This window comes from Schistocerca serialis, chromosome 4 (genome assembly GCF_023864345.2).
Source record: "Schistocerca serialis cubense isolate TAMUIC-IGC-003099 chromosome 4, iqSchSeri2.2, whole genome shotgun sequence".
In the NCBI taxonomy this organism is placed as follows: domain Eukaryota; kingdom Metazoa; phylum Arthropoda; class Insecta; order Orthoptera; family Acrididae; genus Schistocerca; species Schistocerca serialis.
Window position 1 is genome coordinate 117,456,187 of NC_064641.1, and position 22,752 is coordinate 117,478,938.

General features: G+C 42.3%; 1 protein-coding gene across 2 annotated transcripts in view; it reads left to right on the forward strand.

Annotated features, from left to right (window-relative positions):
* The window catches only part of LOC126473970 (COP9 signalosome complex subunit 1), a 91,549-nt gene that overhangs the window by 4,156 nt on the left and 64,641 nt on the right, over positions 1–22,752 (forward strand). For both annotated transcript variants that reach the window (XM_050101355.1, XM_050101354.1), the window contains exon 3: positions 18,484–18,665. In XM_050101355.1, the coding sequence (XP_049957312.1) occupies positions 18,484–18,665 (182 nt within the window). The remainder of the gene's footprint in view (positions 1–18,483; positions 18,666–22,752) is intronic.

Here is a 22,752-nt window from a genome sequence, read left to right on the forward strand (position 1 = left end):
GAAGAAATAAAGGCTTGTACTTTGCTGATAGCATTTTGATTACAGTGGACAAAAAAGAGCTTGGAAGATTGGTTCAGTAGCATGAGCAGTGTCTTGACAAGAGGCTATCACATGATTATTGGCTAAGTAAAGTAAGGGTAATGGGATGCAGATGAATTAAATTGAGCAATGCCGAAGAATTAGATTAGGAAATGAGGCCACAAAATTTGCAGACAATTTTTTTTAAATTTTATTTGGGCGGTAAGATGACTGATGGCAGAAATCAAGAGGATATGTTAGTGGAGACTCCCAATAGTTTCCTGAAAAAGTGGTCTTCTGATTAACCAATATATTTCTGATCTTGATATGTACCCATATCATGTTGCCCCTGCCATCTTTTGGCTGTCAACCATACAGCCTCTTCCTTCAGTCCAGTGGCTTCACTACAACAGTTGCGACTGAACGATCTTTGCAACTGGCCAGCTTTAGGTGATATCACTTTCTTGTCACTGCCTGATGAATCAGTTGCCATGTTGTATCTTTCACCTATAGATTGCATTGATGAGGTTGTGGAAGACTTCTCCAATACAGTTGTGCTGCTGGAACTACTATTTCCCTTTCTACAGGCCCACACCACTGCTAGCTGGTGTCGTGATGGACCAGAGACATTGCAACAGCTATTCAGTATTGTTGAAGGGCCCAGCAACGTCTTGAGTGACATCCTTCATGTAGACCTTCATTATCATTAAGCAGCTTTGTGCTAGTTCACACTATCTAATTAAATGTCTCCTCTTTCAGAAGATATGCCACTTCATTCCAAGTGTTGGCCAAGCTCTGTAATCTTCTAACCGGCAAAAATCAGCAACTGCTCCAGATCTCATCCTAATGGTGGTATTTGTACCAGTGTCTGTTCTTGCTAAACACCTTGCAACTCACTATGCAGCAGCACTGACACCAACTTCTTACTCAGCTACCTTTCAAACGCATAGGCAAAAAGTTGAAGAAATCTCCCTACCATTCACCTACCCCACCCCCCTCAGTCTTGCCAAATTACGTAATACACTTTTCGCTGATTGGGTAAATGCTTCAGGCTTCACATGCTACAGCTCCAGGCTGTGGGGTGTGATTCAACTCATAATCAGGAAATACAACTTCTGAATGTTACTTGGAGACTTCATAGATTCATAGATTCATGTTCTTCACCTGTATTTGGCTAGGTGTTTTCCCTTCGCAGTAGCGAGGTAGTATCATAGTCCTAATCATTAAATTACGTAAATCCCCCAACATCCATTCAAAGGTATCGCCATTTACCTCACCAGTATGCTCAGCAAACGGGTTGGAAGGATGGTAGCCTGACAATTACCCTGGGTTCTCAAGTCACAGAGGCTTTCGTTCCACTGTCAGTGTAGTTTCAAAAGGAGGGACGATTTATTACCAGCCACCTGATTAGGAAACAACAATCTGACAAGTGTTTCTAAATGCCAGCACCTCATTGCACTCTTTTTCGACTTACATAATGCAAATGGCAACACATGATGGTATGATATTTTTCTTACCCTCTGTGAATGGGATTTCAAAGCTCGGTAAAGATTTTTGCCAGAGAGCTAGTACATCACTCAGATCCCTACAGGTTCTAGAGAACGGCATGCAGCTGGGCTCTGTACTGAATGTCACACACTTCCTCATGATCAAGGGGCGTGTGACATCCATCAGACAAATTTTCTCTCCTATGTCCTATGTTGGCGATTTTCGCATTTGGTATAGCTCCCAGTCTTTGACATTGGCTGAAGCTCGTAGGTGCCATATATGGGACCTCTTCTTGGACCCTTTCCCCGTGACTTCCACCTTTCTTCCCTAAAAATGCGAGTTGTGCACTACTGGGACTCCTCTTTGCTAAAAAGCTGACTTGACGGCCGCGTATTAGTCAACTAAATACTAGCTGCATGTAAACGTTTAACTCTCTCTCAGCTTCATCTTGGGTTGCGAATCACGCTAGTCTCCTCCATATTTACTGACCCCTGGTCTTGTTCCGATTGGATTATGGTTGTCATGTTTATGGCTCAGTGGCTCCTTCAGCTTTGGAATTGTTGGACCCAGTCCATCATTCCGGAGTAAGACTGTTCACTGATGCCTTCTGGACTAGACCCACAAACAGTATCTCTTCCAAAGCAGAGATCCTCCCTCTTTAGTTCCAGTGATACCAACTCTTGCTCACTTAAGAAATTACCATCTGAGATTTTCCTAATCACCCAATCAATCAAATTCTTTCTGTATACAGTGGGCATAGTCTCCCTGACACCCACCCTCGGGTGGGATTACCAGTGGGAATGTGCCTGGAGGCTGTCTGCCGTGACCTCCGCCTAACTTCCTCAGAAAGTGCTCCACACACTTCCCCACTTGGTTAGTACCCAGACAACATATTAGGACCAACCTACTTCAGGGATCTAAAGTTTATTGCCTCTACGAATATGAGGGTGCTGCTGTAATTTTTGCTGGTGGCTCTAAAACCACAGATTGTACAGGATGTGCTTTTACATTTCCTGCCAGTCAAGAAGAATATTTGTTGCCAGGAACACTTAGTATTTTTACAGCAGAGCTGGTAGCCCCTAACAGAGGCCTATGTTTATTAAACAGATACACCTCATCTGTATTTTAATTTGTAGGGATTCAACAAGCAGTCTTCAATCTGTTGTTTGGTGTTACTCTTGTCCCTGTGATCTCTGCTATTTCTGACTGCCTGACTTTAGCCATACTGCTCAGTTCTCATTTTCTGGGTCCCCAAAACTTGGGTTCCCTAGGGGGTGAACTGGCTGACAATTTGGCTAGAGAAGCAATTCTCACCAGCATTCACTTTGATCATCTTGGGTGTGAATTTGCAGGTGCAAACAAAACCTCTTATCACTCGTAAATGAAACATCTGGTGGTCTACTGCTGCTTCTAATATACTCTGTACTGCCAAGGAGACTGCTGCTGCCTGGCACTCTCCTGCTGGCTGGGACTCACTTCCATTCCTCCTGGAAGGAATCCATTTTCTTACATAACCTCTGCATTGTCATATTAGATTGAGCCATAGTTTCATTTCATGCAATGAACCACACCCTGATTGTGGTTACAGGATGTTATGGACAGTACCTCACAACCTGGTGGAATGTGCCAAACCCGCCCCCTCCCCTCCATTCTCTATGTCAATGCTAAACATAATCTTCAACAAGTGAGGTGGCCGAAGCTTTGCATGGAACTTTCACATGGTCCTAAGGACACAGTTAACCCCACGGCTCTCCGCTGTCACTTCCTTTAGATTCTCGACATGTGCCGGGACCATGAAGTGGTTTACACCAACTGCTCGATGGCTGATGGTCACATTGGCTTCACATATGTTCATGGGGGACGTATTGAACAGCACTCCTTGCCAGATGGCTGCAGTGTTTTCACTGCAGAGCTGGTGGCCATTTCTTGTACTCTTTGATTGCATCCACTCATGCCCTGGTGAGTCATTTCTTCTCTGTACTGATTCCTTCAGCAGTCTACAAGCTATCGACCTGTGCTAACCCCGCCATCCTTTGGTAGTGACCATCCAGGAATCCATCTATGCCCTGGAATGGTCCAGTTGTTCCATGGTGTTTGTGTGGGCCCCAGGCCACATCAGAATCCCAGGAAATGAACTTGCCAACAGGCTACACGGAAACTGCTTCTGGAGACCAGCATCCCCATAACTGACGCATCATTATTATACCACATTTTTCAGATTTGGGAGACGGAATGGCGTAATCTCAGTACGCACAACAATTTGTGACCCATTAAGGAGCCTATGAATGTGCGCCCTCCATGCGGGCCTCTTGCAGGGATTCTGTGGTTCTCTGCCAGCTCCGCATTAGCCATACGTGGCTAACGCGTGGCTACCTACTTTGTCGCCAGGATCCACCTCGGTGTCACTGTGGCTCACATATGACTGTCATCTACACCTTGCCGGACTGCCCACTTTTAGCCCCTCTGCAGTGGGCTTTTAACCTTCCCAGCACCCTACGTTCGGTGTTGGACGACAGTGCCTCAACAGCAGATTTAGTTTTAAGTTTTATTAGTGGGGGGGGGGGGGGGGAGGGGGTGGTTTAATCGTACCATCTAAGGGTGGCCATTTAGCCTTCTCTCAGAGGCCACCACCTTTCTTCCATTTTAACTCTGTCACACTTTCTTTGCATTTGTTTTTCTTGGTGGTTATCTTTTCCTCACATGTATTCATCCTGCCTTGTCTTTATGGGTTGGACATTTTAATGTATTGCAGAGTAGCTGGCTCATCCTCTTTTATTATTGTGATTAGCCAGCCCAGACCATCTGCTCTAGGGTTTTAATACCTTCTTCTACTTTTCCTTGTGGTGTATGTTTTCCCCATTTTCTGTTCATTCAATTTCTTTTTAGGTGTGGTTCCCCATTCCTTTTCTTCCTTTTACTTTCTCAAACCTATTTTGGATGTTTTTGTTCCTTGAGCTTTGCTTGCGTCAGGAAAAAGTGACTGGTGATCCTGTAGTTTGGTCCCTTTATACTCCAAACCAATCTCCCAACTAGAAGGCATTCTATACCTTTAACTGTCTTCCGCCTTAGTCAGGTTGGTGGGGGTTGGATGCTGGTGGGGCTTCTCCTGCCGCACGTGAGCCCTGGGAGACCCCTTGTCTGCTATGACCTGTGTTCTTAAATTATTGCTCAGTTCTGGCATCATTATTGCTTCCAGTACCTTGATTTTATCACTGCTATGTACTTTCATTATTCAATCTGCTTTCTGGTGGATGTCACTAACTTTCGATGAGCTACCTGTTGACCAAGAGACTGATTGCATCTCTGTTTAGTCCCTTAACCCCCAATCAATCAACAGCGACACAGTAAGGTGCATGTGTCCATTGAACCTTTTTGAGAATACAAGGTAACTGCACATATTCCAGGTGTTTGGAACACCCAATTACTTCCAAATTTATGATAAAACCTCCGTTGCTTCGCATTATCTGCACCTATACCATTGAACTTCACTGTTGAGCTCCACAAACATTTCTCCTTGTCCATAATTTTTTTATGGCGTGACCAAAAGAGGAGTTGTTGGTGTTCTTCAGTGAAAACATTTTGAGAGAAAAAAAATTCTGTCATTTCCCAGTTTGCTGCCATTGTAGTCAGTGAACAATTGTATGAGTGCATTTCGAAAGTATTTGGCTGCTTTTCAGCTTGGTAGAGAGAGATTACATTGTAATTCATCAAAAATTTGTCATAATGCTCTTTCTACACTCATTTAATCTTAGTCCTATTTACGCTTTTTAAAAAGAGGAGAGTCTAAAGTATGTGATGATGAAATTCTTTGTCCTCACAGTAACTTTCTACTGTGACCATTGAAGCAAAATGGATCTTTCCCATGTGTCACAACCTTGTTCACTCGTACATGTTTGTGTGTTGTGAGGTGCTTTTGTTGTACTTTTGCCATTTGAGTGTTCACATATTGCAGATTTTGTGATAAATTTTTGATGCTGAATATTTTTTGAATGAAGGAAAACCACATATTATCATTGATGAAGGGTCTTCAAAACACGCGAAAGTTATTTGGGGTGTATGCCAAGCAAATGTTCTTGACTCATAGTTGTTCATGACATGTATTATTGGCAATGTTAAAAATATCACGTACAGTCCGTTTCTGTATTTCAACATGTTAATAACATTGGCTACATTTTATAAGGTTATACATTGTAGAAAAGTGTGGAATAATAGAAGTCATTCTGACTAGACAGACAGACAAATGTAAATAATTTAGGAGCAATGGTAACAACTCGCTGAAAAGTGGAGGCAGTAAGTCTTCCACAGGTTTTGTTATATGCCTTTTGATGACTCCATGCCTCTAATATTAACGAGCTGTTACCCATGCCTGTAAATTATTTACATTTTACCAGGACTTGCCAGCACCATGTGTAATACAAATACTTAAAACTAACAGACTGATCTACTGCAGCCTTTGGTTGGTGGTCCAGCCTGGCTCCTATAGTTCCCACCTTTTTATTCTCTTTTATATTTGCCATTTTTAATGTTTTCTTTCCTAAAATTTTATTGTCTTCTTTCCTAAAATTTTATTGTCTTGTATGAGCTGCTCGTTTTCTTGGGGTAACATAGGGTGAGTAGTACTGGTCAGATGCAGAGGGTGCTTCTCCCATTGCAAACCATATCTGGGTGACTTCCCAACTGCATCCTGGTGGAGCGACTCTCCCACCTTGCTCCCTCTCACTCCTCTCCTACTTCTCCTTGCTTTTACCTCTTTCTTATTATACCTTGGTTGCAATCGGGCTTCTCAGGATTTGCCTTTTTTATGCTTCCTCTGACGATCCGTGGTTCGATATGTATAGGATGAAGGGACTGGTGACCTCGCAGTTTAATCCCTTTAACTCAAAAACACCAGCATACTAATCTTTTGCCAGAATTGAGTCGTCCATTTGTGAGCCTCCAGGTATCTGTATGTAGGTTTGCTTGGATGTTGTTAGTTCTTGAGTTCCTCTTCAAACTGCACCGGAAACAATGGCCGTTCAGATCCAATTGGACTCTGCAGTAACAATAAGCACTCTTTATCTCCCACCAGGCTGATCTCCCAAGCTTCCTGCTCTTCTTAAACTTCCTAGACAGTTCGTTACCTCCTCTTTTGCCTCCTTGGGAATTTTAACACCCATAACCATCTATGGAGTGGTATTGTGACCACTAACTGGGGCAAGACTGTTGAAAACTTGCTGGCAGCAATTGATCTGTGCTTCTTCAACATTGGAGCTCTCCCACACTTTAGTGTGCACACATCACTTTCTTGGCCATTGATCTGCCCATCTGTAGCCCTGGATTCTTCCCATCTGTTCAATGGACAGTTCATGACAGTTTGTGTGACAGCAATCATTTTCCCATCGTCTTATTTTTGTTCAGCATCACTCACCTGGGTGCCTTCCTAGGTGGGCTTTGACTTACCCAGGTGAGCCTTAACTAATACGGATTGAGATACCTTTTCCTCGGCTGCCATCCCAACTGCTCCATCACATGATGGAGTTTGCCAGACACCATCCTTTCGGCAGCTGCTTCAGCATTTCCTTCTTCTTCAGGTTCTCCCCGATAGAAGACTATCCCTTGGTGGACCCCAGAAATTGTTGCAGCTATTAAGAACTGCCATTGTGCCTTTCATCACAACAGACAGCATCCATCTCTCGACCACATCCTGTCCTTTAAATGGGATGCTCAGACCTGTGATTTTCTTAAGTGCGAAGTGGATTTGTTGGGAATGATATGTTGCTGCCATAGGGCAGCATAATCCCTCTTCATGCAGGTATGGTGAAGTATCAGGTCCATTTTCGGCTGCCATCCTCCTACAGGTGTTCCAGGAATTTCCCTGAACACTATTATCCTCACAAGCTTGGACTCGTATTGCTGAGAATTTTACTCAAGATTTCGCCCATGCCTCAGTGTTTGCTATGTGCCTGTATTCCATTATCTCAGATACCATCTGGAATGATTCCCTTTATCACAGACTGCGAGGAGCAATACACAGAGCGCAATCTTTGACTTTCATTCATGGCTTCCATTTTTCAGCTGCCAAGACCAGCATTATGCATTTCTGTCGTTTCTGTACAGTCCATCCCCAACCATATCTGTACCTTGATGGCCAGTCCCTCAATGTGGTGGACTGGTCTTTGATACCCAGTTGACATGGCTTTCCCATCTTCAACTAAAGCAGACGGGTTGGTCACACTTTTGAGATTTTCGATGTGTCTGCAACACCAATTATAGTGTGGACCACTATACTCTGATACTGCTCTACACAGCATTGGCTCAGTCCCATCTATGTTACAGGAGTCTCGCATAGAGCTCGTCACCACCTTTTACATCGCGGGTGCTGGATCTGATACATTACTGTGGGTTACGATCATCAACTGGTGCCTTTTGGACTAGTCCCATGATCAGCCTTCTAATGGACATGAAGGTTCCACCATTGCAGGTTCTGCACCAACAACAGTTGATTGCTTATGCATCTGCTGCTCCCAGGAGCACCCGAACCACTGTCTCCTCTTTCCAGGTACAGAGATCAACTTCCCACAACAGCAGCCCAGGTGTGGGGGTTACAATCACCATCCACATCTTGTCCCTTTTTTCTCTTCCCCCATTCACAGCTCTGTCTTGATCTATCACAAGGTCTGAAAGCCTCAGCTCATTCTGAGGCATTCCACTGCCAATACGTCTCCATTCTTGGTGTGTTTTGGTTGCCAGTCATGCAAGCTTTGCTTACGTTCGTAAGGATTGTAATGAACTCTGCTCCCTGCCAGGTGGCTGCAGTCTTTTCAGTGCAGAGTGGCTAACCATCTCTCGCCCTCTGGATTATATCTGTTCCTGCACCAGTGAGTACTTCCTCATCTTAGCAACTGTTTGATAAGTTTACAAACTCATGAAAAGTTTTACCCTGGCCATCCCTGACCATCCAGGATTCTCTTTTTGCTCTTGAACTGTGAGCCCGCTCAGTGGTGTGTGTGTTGACCCTGAGTCACGTGGGGATCCTGGGGAATGAATTCACTGACAGGCTGGCCCAGTTGGCTACCAGCAAGCCGCCTCTTGAGATTGGTATCTGGAATCAAATCTTCAGTCAGTTTTATGCCATCAGATTGTAAGGATTTGGAATACAGAATGGTGTACTTTGACTTTGCTGAACAAACTACGGGTGGTAAAGGAGATGACAAATTTGTGGAGGTCCTCCATGTGGGTCTCTCACAGTTAAGCTATCATTATTTGCTGGCTCCGCATTGGCCAAACTTAGCTGACTCGTGGTAATCTCCTCCATTGCGAGGATCCACCCCATTGTCGTTGCAGTGTCCGTTTGATGGTGGTCAACATTTTGCTGTTCTGTCCTAACCTAGCCACCTTGCAGCGCATTCTTAATCTTCCTGACCCACTGCCAGTTGTGTTAGCAGACAATGCCTCAGTGGCTGACCTAGTTTTATGGTTCATTCGTAAAGAGTTTTTTTTCTTGCCACCCTCTCTAAGGCAGAGTGCGTCAGCCACATTGGCCCAATGAGAGTTTGGCAGGATGCCCTGTTGCCTCCTCTGCCCCAAATGGGCAGTGGCTGTCTGGGCTTCGTGGTCCACCCCAGTGCTGCCCTACCCACCCTTTTGCTCTTCTTCCCCCTTCTCACATGTTCTGTTTGACTTGGTACTTTTCCTCAGTTTTCATGTGCTTCTCTTGCCTTGTTTGTGTCACTAGTTTTTCCGGGTATTGTTGGGTGCGGAGATCTGGTAAGTGGCAGGGAGTATGGCCTCCATTTCACTTTCTGCCTTGGGGGTCTCTGGCTGCTCCCTGGATGGGGCGCCTTGCGTGCCTTTTTTTCTTTCCCCCTTCTCGTCTTTCTTATTCCCTTCCCTAGGCTGTGTTGATATTAGAACCTTAGGATTATCTTTCCTCGAGTTTTGCGCACTAGGTATGTCTTTGGTGGGTGGTTTTCTTTAATTGCCTGTTCCAGGTAGGAGGGACTGATGACCTCATAGTTCAGTCTCTCTAATCATTAAACCAACCGACCAAGGCCATGGTGCAATTCAAAGGCAGGCACGAGGATTGGTTCATGGCATGTGGTGATGTTGGGGCAAAAAGACCTAAGATGGACTGCTGTGTGAACAAAGCACCATGGTAGAGGTAAGGTGAAAGGATGAATTTGCAAAGGAAGTCAGCCACTATGACGAGTTCAGCCATGTTGGCAACGGAAAGTCAAAGGACAACATAGCCTATCCATAAGTTGTATGACTAGGTCCACAGTGCATTTCTCATGGATATTGTTATCATTAGCTGTGTGCAGCTGTGGTCTGAAGTTTTCAGTGTGTGGTTCAAATATCTGACGAGGCACTGTGCACGCATCTGAACCCGTGTCAATGAAGTAGTGTAAATCTATGGGATGGTCAAAGAGATACAAGCATCCTTTGGAGGATGACTTTTTTGTAGAAGGGAGCGACTTGGTGATGTGGCGGGGGCCAGTGCACCCAACATGGTTCATGTTTGTCATTTGTTGTAACAGTAAGGCTGCTGGCAGTTGCAAGCAGCTACATCATACTGCACTGGCTACAGTGAATGGGAATCAGCTGGCACAGCGTTTGCTGCAGGTGGTGTGGTGCCATGTGCAATCAGCATTCAGTGCTTGGAGAGGGGCCCCATTACGTCAGCTTCGCTGTCTGGTTGGGTCGTGGCGGTAGTGGTACCTGAATTGATGTGCTCCTGTGCTGTATCACTAAATGAAACCTGTCTTCTAGGGTGAGATTTTTGTTTAACAGATTCACTTTGTGCACAATCATTGTGAGCTCTAGGCGAGGTGGGAGTTTGACAATCGCTAATGTTGGGTCCAACATGTAAGCAGAGTCCACAAGCAAACATTATCGATGCCACAGTAGTGAAGGACATCCTGCAGTGTGTTGCTCATCATAAATCACGTGTCATATCTCTTGCTCAGGGGTGTGTACAATTAGTTGTAGTAGTGCTGTTTTTGTTGCATCATACTTGTTGTGTACCAGTGGTAATGGAATAATGTTATTGATTATTCCTACATGTTCGGTAAGGTGGCATATCTACATCACAAATTCTGAGTTATCATTCACAATGCCTAGCAAAGGGAATTCACACTTGGCCATCACTAAGCATAATGTCATTTTATAAGGCCAGAAAAGTGGGAGTTTATATTTTGGTGTAGTTTTACATTGTCCTGTGAGGTTGAGAAGTAGCTGCACTGCCTGAACTGAAATCGTTTGTGCCATGATTGACTCTGGGAACATGGCGACAACATTGCACAATGGTTGTTTGTACAAAACAGTTGTGTTGAATGTCAGCGATGGTGTAGCAGTAGACATGGATGACACTGTTGGTACCATATCCGTTTGCATAAAAACCAAACACGAGTTGTCCTCGAAGCTGGTCAACATAGGGTCAGCATGCAGGTTTACTAATAAAGGCTCCAATGGTGGGCATTCTGAGTTACAGTCATTGTCTCTTACAAGGTAATGTTCGTCAAGCTTCTTGTACAATATTCCGCACTGTTGTTTGGTGAAGCCAATGAGAACACTGGACCGTAGCCACTGATGATGAATTCAGAGCAGTAGAGCTGTGAGAAACAGTGATCACAGTAAATTTTGTCCATTGTTAATGCACAATAAAGTAATGAGAAATTGTATTTTTCAAATAACTCTGCAACCACTGCAGTCACAGTCACCAGTGTGGATGTCTTTCTCTGTGTAGTGGAAAGAAACACACCCATAACATACAAACACAAGTATTACTGATTTAAACATTATTCATGACCGCACAGTACAGAAAGCCACATTTCTGTTGCGTTGGTAAGCACAAACTGACTGTCCAAAGCACAGATGCTCCACACCTTCACTCGGATACGTTGCTCAGTGATCCTCTTTGACTACATGTCCCCATTTTGAGCCAATTTTCATTTTGTACTCATTTCTTAGTATTATGTCCGTAACTTCTAATCTCGTTAGCAAATTTCTTTCATATAGAGCTATCTTAACTAAGTCATCTGCAAATCTAAGTATCTTTAAGTCTTTCTCCATTTATTATGATACCTATACAAATTCTTTGCACTTGTTTGATGCGTATTCTATGTGGATGTTGAATACGGATAGGAACAGCATTCTACTCTAGCAAATTTTGGGATTATGTCTTCTTTTTGGGCATTTCTTATCTTTATCACCACCATTTGTTCTTTGTATAGCATCTTTATTATTTTTCTGTATCTTTAGTCTAGTTTAATCACTTTAGAATTTCCATTAGTTTGTTTCAGTTAAGTGTCGAATGTTTTCCTGAGGTATACAAAATCCAGTTAAATTTTTCTGTTGAACGTGAAACTTCCTTCAGTTGCATTGTGAAGCCATAGGATAGCTTCCTTGTGTTGCTGCCCTCACAGGACCCAAATTAGTCTTCAGCTAAATTGGCTTCAGTTTTTCAGTCTTGTTCTAATGCATCACTATATTATTTTTGTTAATATTTTTGAAGTGTGAGTTAGTGCACAAAGCAATGCGATCTTCACATGTGGTTGCTTTGGCCTTCATTGGAATACTTACTGTGGTAATTTTCATGTTGTTGTTGTCTTCAGTCCTGAGACTGGTTTGAAGCAGCTCTCCATGGTACTCTATCCTGTGGAAGCTTCTTCATCTCCCAGTACTTACTGCAACCTACATCCTTCTGAATCTGCGTAGTGTATTCACCTCTTGGTCTCCCTCTACGATTTTCACCCTCCACGCTTCCCTCCAGTACTAAATTGGTGATCCCTTGATGGCTCAGAACATGTCCTACAAGCCGGTCCCTTCTTGTCAAGTTGTGCCACAAACTCCTCTTCTCCCCAATTCTATTCAATACCTCTTCATTAGTTATGTGATCTACCCATCTAATCTTCAGCATTCTTCTGTAGCACCACATTTCGAAAGTTTCTATTCTCTTCTTGTCTAAAGTATTTATCGTCCATGTTTCACTTCCATACATGGCTACACTCCATACAAATACTTTCAGAAACGACTTCCTGACACTTAAATCTATACTCGATGTTAACAAATTTCTCTTCTTCAGAAACTCTTTCCTTGCATCACCAGTCTACATTTTATATCCTCTCTACTTCGACAATCCTCACTTATTTTGCTGTCCAAATAGCAAAACTCATCTACTACTTCAAGTGTCTCATTTCCTAATCTAATTCCCTCAGCATCACCCGACTTAATTAGACTACATTCCATTATCCTTGTTTTGCTTTTGTTGATGTTCATCTTATATCCTCCTTTCAAGACACTGTCCATTCCATTCAACTGCTCTTCCAAGTCCTTTGCTGTCTCTGACAGAATTACAATGTCATCGGCGAACCTCAAAGTTTTTATTTCTTCTCCATGAATTTTAATACCCACTCTGAATTTTTCTTTTGTTTCCTTTACTGCTTGCTCAATATACAGATTGAATAGCATCGGGGAGAGGCTACAACCCTGTCTCACTCCCTTCCCAACCACTGCTTCTCTTTCATGTCCCTCGATTCTTATAACTGCCATCTGGTTTCTGTACAAATTGTAAATAGCCTTTTGCTCCCTGTATTTTACCCCTGCCACCTTCAGAATTTGAAAGAGAGTATGCCAGTAAATATTATCAAAAGCTTTCTCTAAGTCTACAAATGCTAGAAACGTAGGTTTGTCTTTTCTTAATCTAGCTTCTAAGATAAGTCATAGGGTCAGTATTGCCTCACGTGTTCCAATATTTCTACGGAATCGAAGTTGATGTCCCCCGAGGTCAGCTTCTACCAGTTTTTCCATTCGTCTGTAAATAATTCGTGTTAGTATTTTGCAGCCGTGGCTTATTAAACTGACAGTTCGGTAATTTTCGCATCTGTCGGTAACAAATTTAGCAGCCTGCCTCTGAATTGCTTTGATTTCTTCCTTTAATCCGACCTGGTGCAGATCCCAAACACTCTAGCAGTATTCAAGAATAGGTTGCACTAGCATTCTTTATGTGATCTCCTTTACAGATAAACCACACTTACCAAAATTTCTCCTAGTGAGCCAAAGTCAACCATTTGCCTTTCCTACCACAATCATCACATGCTTGTTTCATTTCGTATTCCTTTGCAACATTATGCCCAGATATTTAAAGAATGTGACTGTGTCGAGCAGGATATAACTAATGCTGTGTCCACACATTATGGGTTCGTATTTCCTACTGATCCGTATTAACTTAGATTTTTCTACATTTAGAACTAGCTGCCATTCATCACACCAACTAGAAATTTTGTCTAAGTTGTCTTATATGCTCATATAGTCACTCAACTTTGACACCTTACTGTACTCCACAGCATCATCAACAAACAACTGCAGATTGCTGTCAGCCCTGTCCAACAAATCATTTATGTATATAGAGAATAATAGTGATTCTATCACACTTCCCTGGTGCACTCCTGACTGTACCCTTGCCTCTGGTGAAAACTTGCTGTCAAAAACAACATACTGGGTTGTATAATTTAAGAAGTCTTCGAGCTGCTCGCATATCTGTGAAACTATTCCATATGCTCCTGCCTTCTTTAACAACCTGCAATGGGGTACAATGTTAAACACTTTCCAGAAATCCAAACATCTAGAAATATGGAATCTGCCTGTTGCCCTTCATCCATAGTTCATAGTATATAGTGTGAGAAAAGGGGGAAGCGGAGGTCTACACAAGTTATTCTTTCTAAAACCATGCTAATTCTTGGAAATAAGCTTCTTGGTCTCAAGAAAATTTATTTTTTCCTTTATCTTATTGCATCATCATCAGTGGCCTGTACTTCTAACGGGAGATTAAAGTAGCATCATAAAGGAACTTTCTTTGGTAAATGTGAGAGCCTGCTTGGTGCACACCAAAGTAAAAGAGGGGTTCGTCAGAGGCACTTGTCTGCACACTAAGTGTGCTGTTGAGCCAGGTGCTATGCTTGATGAGTTTCCTCCATCAACTGCGGTCTTCGGCAAGCTCCTCCCGTTTGTCGAAGTCAGTGTTAAAGGTGTTCATATTGCACTTGACGCGGTCTTTAAAGCACAAAGCAGGACTTACATGGTGTGTGCTATATCAGTCACTAAGTAGTGTGTGTCAGGAAATATAGGAGTGGTCCATATGGTGTAAGTATCCTAGCCGTCGCAGGTGATGTTCCTAGAGAGCGGCAGTGGTACTTGGTAGATTCACAGTAATCATGACCATCTCACTTGTCACTTAGTCCCTCCATGTCATGCCTGTAATATTTCAGATGTACCGCAGATGAAAACTGCTGAGCTTACTATCTTGTTTGGCATATGCTGTCCAGGTCTCAGCACCATACAAGAGGGTATGCATGCAGCACACGTGCTTGGTAGAGGAGCATTATTGTGGTTGCTGTAAGGTGTTTCTTTTGCCATACTCTTGTGCGGAGCTTCCCTGAAAGTGTTGGACGCATTACCAATTCTCGCATTTATTTTCTCATTTAGAGAAAGGTCTTGTGATACTAGTAATCCAAGGTAGCATAATTTGTAGGTTGTATTCAAGAAGGAGCCGTCTAATATTATGGCAGGCATATCTTTGTCTGCTTCCACCTCACAGTTCTTTCATGAGTTCGTGCGTGGCACACACGGGGTCCCAAGCTATTGCAACTCATTCTTCATTCCTTAGCTGCATTTCCTTCTCCCTGCCCCCTCCTTCCCTATCCCGCTCCATTGCCACCACCTTCCGCTCTCCTGGTGTTCTGATTTATGTCGACGTGGCTATTCCCCTGGTTTCCTGTATTGGTTGCAATTTTGTTCCATTTGCCTGTTCTTTCACCATTTTGGCATTTCTGTCCCCACTTGAGGTTTGACCTCCACTTCAAAATTTCGTGCTTTTAGTGTGAGCTATATTGGGAAGAACTCCCTCCCTAGCACCTACAGTGTGGATTCCTCTCTCCCCTACCTTCCCCTCTCCCATCCCCACTGTACCCCCCTTCCGCCCTGCTAGGTCACCAGCATGTGTAGCTAATCCATGTGGTGGGGCTGTTATGTACCCATATGGCCGAGCCTCCTGACAACACAGGGATCACACTACTGATACCTGAGCTGTTCCCTCCCCATGTATGTCAAGGAGTGGTTGCTTGTCTTCTTGGAGCATTGGAACTCCCAGCAACAGCCACTGTGCCAGACGGCCCTTGCTGTGGCTGGGTGGCACACATGGGGAGAGCCTCTGGCCAGAGTGGGTGGTATCAGGGCGGATGCTTGGCACATGAAGCGTATCAAGCTGCAAAAATATGGCCATTCTCACACAGCTGTCTCTTCGAATGGTGAAGGATTCTTATATGCTGCCTCATATGACCTGGCAGCCTTCCCTTCCTTGGTAACTAGTTGTTCTGACAAGCAACAAAATTTTTGTAAATTGAATTTCTTTGTCTTAGTTACTGAAATCAGATAAGCTCATCACTTTCAACATTTTACTAGTCTCTGACTGGTAGTCAATGATAGTTATAGGACACCATTAGATAAGTGATTGAGGTAAAATTCATTTACACTATAACAGTTTCTTTATTAAACACTGTTATTCAATTAGCCTATGAAAAACTACTGAACTGGCTAGCTTTGTACAATTGAAAGATGAAACTGGTCAGATTTTATGTTGAGTTGCTACTGGCGCAGTGTAAGGCATCATTCGTCGACAGTGTATGACAGCAGGCTTTTCTTTATTGTCACTCCATATAACAAAAGTTTGGGCCCACAGTACTCTTCTTGAATATTAATTCTTCTTAATGACAATGTACTGTCCCCATTTACAACCACATAATACGTCTGGCTGTGTGTTAAAAATCTTGCAGTTTATTCCTCACATTCCCGCTCACCGCGTTTGCACTAGATGAAATGCCTCTATCAATTCCCTCCACCAACTACTTCTGCCCAACTACCTGCCCAGCGACAATACTCCTTACCTCAAAGGTATTCTTTGGCTCTATACAATAACAAACTTCCCTGACTAGGCTTACGTATTATGGGATCTTTCACTTTTGTGAAGCCTATTTTCACAGAAACAGGCATAATTGGTGAAACAAAATGAATAAATCATAATTACGTTATTATTTCATTTTCCTCTTTTATATCAAAGTACTCAGAAAATATCTCCAAAATGTTGCCAAGAGTTAGAGGTTCACCTTGTGTAATATAAAAATAAACATAGATTATTAATATATTTTTAAAACCGTTGTGTTACACAAATTATGAAGTAAAATCTTTTACAAAACCTTTCTCATGTTAATTGAACACAACTTGATCCTGTCCTATCCCACTTCCACAGCTTTGAGCTAAATGTTATCCATACTGTCGCCAATTTGCCCAGCAACCACAAAAACCATGGTTCGGAGTTTTAATTACTTTTATAAGTCACATCCACATCAGACCTCTAAGGCCGAATACTTCAACAAAAATTTTTTTCTCCCACTTCCAAGATAGTAAGTCCTACTATGATATGGGATTTCTCAGTGTGATACAAGTAAGAATATGTTTAACAAGGAGATCACATGTGATCAACCATAGTCGTGTTGAAGGAACCATCCCAGCATTTGCTTAAAGTGCTGTAAGAAACCCTAAATCAGGATGGTTGGACAAAACATGAACTTGACTTGCCTTCTAATCTTACTTATCACCCTTTCTCTCCCCTACCATGGAACTAATAGCACCAGAAGCTGGAATGGCTTCTTGCTGTTTTGTGTGTTTGTCAACAGCATTAACAAAGAGAGGTTACCAGCAGTGGAATTGGCTTTGTGAAACCATTTATACAGTGATGTAGGTTAAGATCCAAGGTATCACACCCTGCAGTAACCCACACTGGTGAGCCCTTGTTTGCAAGTAACCAACGAAAAAATGTTTCGGATTTTAACATGACACTACAGCTTTAAAAATGGTAAAGCAATCAGAATGTTGCCATAGTGTAACGGTTATCGTCCATTCCTTACACAGGAAGGATGGGGTTCAGATCTTGTCAGGTGCATTGAAATTTTTTAAAAATGTTTATCGAAATGATTTTGGTCATCATCCTTGTTGAATTAACTGGTTTAAATGTAATTTTTTATTCCTATTCCATTGTTCCGTCATTTTAACCGGTGTATTAACTGTTTGAATTAGTCTCATTTTACCTTCGTATAATTCTTCTTCCACTTGGAATTTTTGTGCATGTGAATTTAATTATTGTTATTTATTGATTTCAGTATAATTCTTCCCTTTTATCATATATGTTCTTCCATGTGATTGCATTCGTTCTTTTTATTCCTCATTTTGCTGGAACTGTGTTTTACTCAAATCCCTTCTTTCATTGTAATCTTCATCTGTGTTATGTTCTGCATGGTGAAATAAGAATTTGTTTTAAATGTTTGATGATTGTCATCCAAAAAAATATGTTCCTTGGAACAAAAAATACATTTTTCAAAGTGTTGCACAGTCAGTATGAACAGATTATTTAATCTTTTTTAACCGATAAATTGGCATTTTCAAATGTTTGAATATTCTGATAGATAAATAAAAATAATGAAATTAACATGCTCAAAAGTTCCAAGTGGACAAAGAGTGATAGGAGATAGAAATCAGAACAGTTGGAACAGTTAATACGCTCATTAAAATGATGTGACAAAGAAATAGACATTTAAAAAATTGCTTTCAAACCAGTTAAATGATCATTAACATCACTATTTTCCAAGGCTGTAGAGAAATTCTGAAACATTTTTTCACTGATTAGTTGCAAATGGGGGCCCACCAGGGTGGATGGCTGCATAGTGTGATACCTAGGACCTTAACCCACATCACTGTAGATGGTTTCAAAAAGTTCATCCCACAGTTGGGGACCTCTCCTTGTAAGGCCTGAAATTCAGAGCTTAATGAGCAGTACATTCTTCATTGCAAAACTGTTCAACTAGTTTTTTTGTGTGTTGTGTACATATTATTGTAATAACATTATTTCTACAGGACTTGTGTAATATACTTCATTTTCCTTTCCCTTAGGATCTTGAGAATTTAGCAAACAGTTACACTGGGCTTGCACGCTTGTACAGACTGATGTATATAGCAGACCACTGTCCATCTCTGAGAGTGGAAGCTCTGAAGATGGCAATCACATACGTTATGTGCACATACAATGTAGGACTGTATCAGCAGCTGCATAAAAAACTTCAAGAAGCACTTGGGTAAGAAGCCAGTGTGTTGGCTTTTTTTTTTTTTTTTTTTTTTTTTTTTTTTTTTTTTTTTTTCACTAACTCTTTTATTTGAAAAGTTAATTTCTGTACAGCAAGAAACATTTGGTACGTTATACCTATTTTTGTGGCTTTAGTAGCGTGTGAGTTGGAAAATTAAATTTTGTTCATCGGGAGTATTTTGTGTCTTTCTTCAAGTAATGTCTTTGGAATTAGCTCAATAGAATTAGTTCAAATAAATTGAAAACAATACATTTATTGAGTGTGTACTCACAAAGTGGTGGCAGAACACACTCATAAGACTGTTGTGATTGGCAAGCTTTAGGAGCCAGTGGTCCCTTCTTCAGGCAGAAGGGTTGAAGGGGTAAGAAGAACGGTGAACAAAAAGGACTGGAGAGGTCTAGGAAAAGTGGTAGATTTTGTGAAAGCCACCCAGAATTGCGGGTCAGGGAAGACTTACCATATGGGATGAGAAGGAAAGACTGATTGTTGGGGACTGCATCAGACGAGATTTGAAAACTTGAGAGCTTAAAGGTGGAAGACAGGGTAATATGCAAGACAGAGATTACTACTAAAACATTGTGCACAAGGTAATAAGGGTGAGAAGCTAAGTGCATTGTACGCAACAGAGGTAGGAGGGAGTGGTGAAAATAGCCGAGAAAGACAATGAAAGATGTAGAAAACTAAAACAGAGTGAAGCAAAGAGTAGTTATGGTGAAGAAAAGCTGAAACGGAAGAAATTACTGTAAGTTAAGGCCAGGTGGGTGGTGAGAACTAAGGACATGTTGTAGTGCTAGTTCCCACCTGCAGAATCCTGAGAAACTGGTGTCTTGGGGGAAGAATCCAGATGACGCATGTGGTGAAACAGGTGCCAAGGTCACAAATGTCCTGTTGTAGAGCATGCTCTGCAACAGGATATTGAGAGTTGCCAGTATATACCCTCTGTCTATGCTCATTCATCCTAATTGATAATTTGGTGGTAGTCATACGGATGTAGAAGGATGATCAGTGTTTACATAATAGCTGGTATATGATAAGTCATTTTGCAAGGGGCTCGCCCTTTGATAGTATATGTTTTGCCAGTTGCAGGGCTATTGGTTGTGGTAGGAGGGTGCATAGGGCAAGGCTTACAGCAGGGACGGTCACAGGTAGGAGCCATAGAGTAACGAGATGAGTGCAGAACGAGATGAGTGCAGAAGGAGAATAGGGTCTGACAAGAATATTGTGGAGATTGGGAGGGCAACAGAAAGCTATTCTAGGCATGGTGGCCAAAATTTCAGACAGAATAGATCTCATTTCAGGGTGTGATTTTTAGGTCATGGCCCTGTCAAAATAGCTGATTAACACATTCCAGACCAGAATAATACTGAGTCACCAATGGTGTGCTCTGAAACTGTTTTGTTGAGGTATCAGCAGTACCAGGATTGGATGTGATGGCCCAAGAAATCTGCATTTTAACTGGGCTGAGGTGAGAATGGTGGTGTATTGCCATAAAGTGTCTGCATCCGAACAAATATATTTGCCTTGGATGCCAAGGCTGTATGGGAACATTTGACATGGAAAGGATGGCAACTGCCAAAATGTAAGTACTGTTTGTTGGTAGCTTTAATGTGGACGGAAGTGTGTAGCTGGCCTTTGGCGAGGACAAGGTCAACATCAAGTAAAGTGGCATGGGATTCAGAGATTCTAGGAATTTTAGCAGGTTAGCCTCACTGCGATCCCATATGGCAAAGGTGTCCTCAATGTATTTAAACCAAACCAGAGGCTGAAGACTTATGGATCCCAGGAAAGCCTGTTCCAAGCAAACCATGAAAAGGTTGGCATAGAAAGGAGCCACCCTGCTTCCCATGGCCGTATCCCTGATATGTTTGTGTGTCTGACCCTCAAAGGTGAAGTAGTTGTTGGTAAGTATGAAATTAAGGGTGTAGGAAGGATGCCATAGGTTTGGAATCAGGTGAGTGCTGAGTGGGGAAATTTTCAGCAGCAGACCGACCATGTACGTAGGGGGTGTTGGTATAGAGGAAGGTGGCATCAGTGGTGACAAGCAAGGTGTGTGGTGGGAGTGGGACGGGCATGGATTTCAGATGATCTAGGAAATGGTTGCTATCTTTGATGTACGAGGGGAGTTTTTGTACTATGGGTTGCAGGTGTTGATCAACTAAGGCAGATCTACGTTTGGTGGGTGCTTTGAAACTAGCAACTATAGGATGGTCAGGATGGTTGGGTTTGTGGATCTTAGGAAGAAGGTAAAAGGTGGGGGTGCATGGTTCGGGTGGGGTGAGATGTTCTATTGATAGATGCGTTAGTCCTTGCGAGGGTCCTGAGGTTTTGAGGAGGGACTGCAGGTCAGTTTGATACACAATGATGGGATCTTGATGGCACACTGTATGTAGAGATGTCAGACAGCTGGTGTCGAGCTTCACTAACATACTCCTTTCAGTCAAGTACTATGTAAACACTGTTTGGCCTTCTACATTGGCATGACTGCCATCAAATTATCAATTAGGATGAATGGGCATAGGCAGAGGGTATGTACTGGCAACTCGCAATATCCTGTTGCAGAGCATGCTCTACAACATGACATTCGTGACGGCGCCTGTTTCATCGCACGTGCCATTTGAATTCTTCCCCCAGACACCAGTTTCTCATAACTCTGCAGGTGGGAATTAGCACTACAACATGTCCTTGGTTCTCACCACACACCTGGCCTTAATTTATGTTCATTTCTTCACTGTAAGTACTCAGTTTTAGTTTTCTACATCTTTCATTATCTTTCCCGTCTATTATTCGCCACCCCCCTCCCACCTCTGTTACGTACAATGCACTTAGCTTCTCACTCTTATTAACCCGTGCATGATGTTTTAGTTGTAATCTCTGCCTTGCATATTACCCTGTCCTCCGCCTTTAAGCTCTCAGGTTACCAAATCTTGTTTGATGCAGTCCCCAACAGTCAGTCTTTACTTCTCATCCTGTGTGGTAAGTCTTCTGACCCACACTTCTGGGTGACTTTCCCAGAGTCTTCCCCCTTTCCTAGACCTCTTCAGTCCTTTTCCTTCAACCTTCTTCCTTCCCCTTCAGCCCTTCTGCCTGCAGGAGCAGCCACTGGCTCCGAAAGCTTGCCAATGTGTGTGTTCTGCCACCACTTGGTGGGTAGATTTTTATTTATCCAATTAAATAATTTCATCTATAATTGTTTTCATTGTTATGTCTTTTAGTGTGCTTTTTCCAGGTTGGGTGGTTGTAGCTACGTTCATTTTATCAACAACCTTTGACTGTATTCAATCATACACTGTTTTAATGTCAATAAAGAAAATAATGTATCACCATATTGCCACACACAACTTTCAAAGTATTTGGTATTTCTGAACCATATATGGACATCCTTAAAATGTGGTGTGTAATGTTTTTATTTATGTTTTGTGGTAGACCTTGCTGGTTTTAAGTGGTGCAAAATTTTTAGCTGGCATTGGTTGAGAAATTCGAAAGACTTACATTGTTTTAAAGTGTAGGATAGCCTTTTTCCTTGTTTGGAACATACTGAATAAATTTGCAGCACATTCTGAACATCTCTAATTAAGAAAATTTTCAAACTTGGTTATTTACAGCAGACAGAGTGATTATATTCATGTTAGTTGCGGCATTTATATTAATGAAGCAAGTATTAAAAAAAGAAAGATTGGTACTTACCATAAAAAAGGACACGTCAAGTTGCAAACGTGCACAATTAAGACTCTTACATAAAGATTTGGGCCACAGCCTTCATCAGTAAAACACACACACACACACAAGACTGCCAACTCCAGCTTTCCAGCCCGAGATGTCTGAGTTGACAGTCGTGTGTGTGCGAGGTGTGCTTGCTCGTGTGTGAATGGTATTTATCTCTCTTTTCCTGATGAAGGCTGTGGCTGAAAGCTTTATGTATGTGTCTTCTAATTGCATCTATCTGCAACTTGATATGTCTTGTTTAGGGTAAGTAGCAATCTGTCTGTTCCTACACTGTTAAAAAAACTTGGTTAGTTTTGTTGTGGTGGCAGGCATTTACACTCCAAGAGGAATGCTGGACGATGACGCAGTCAAATGT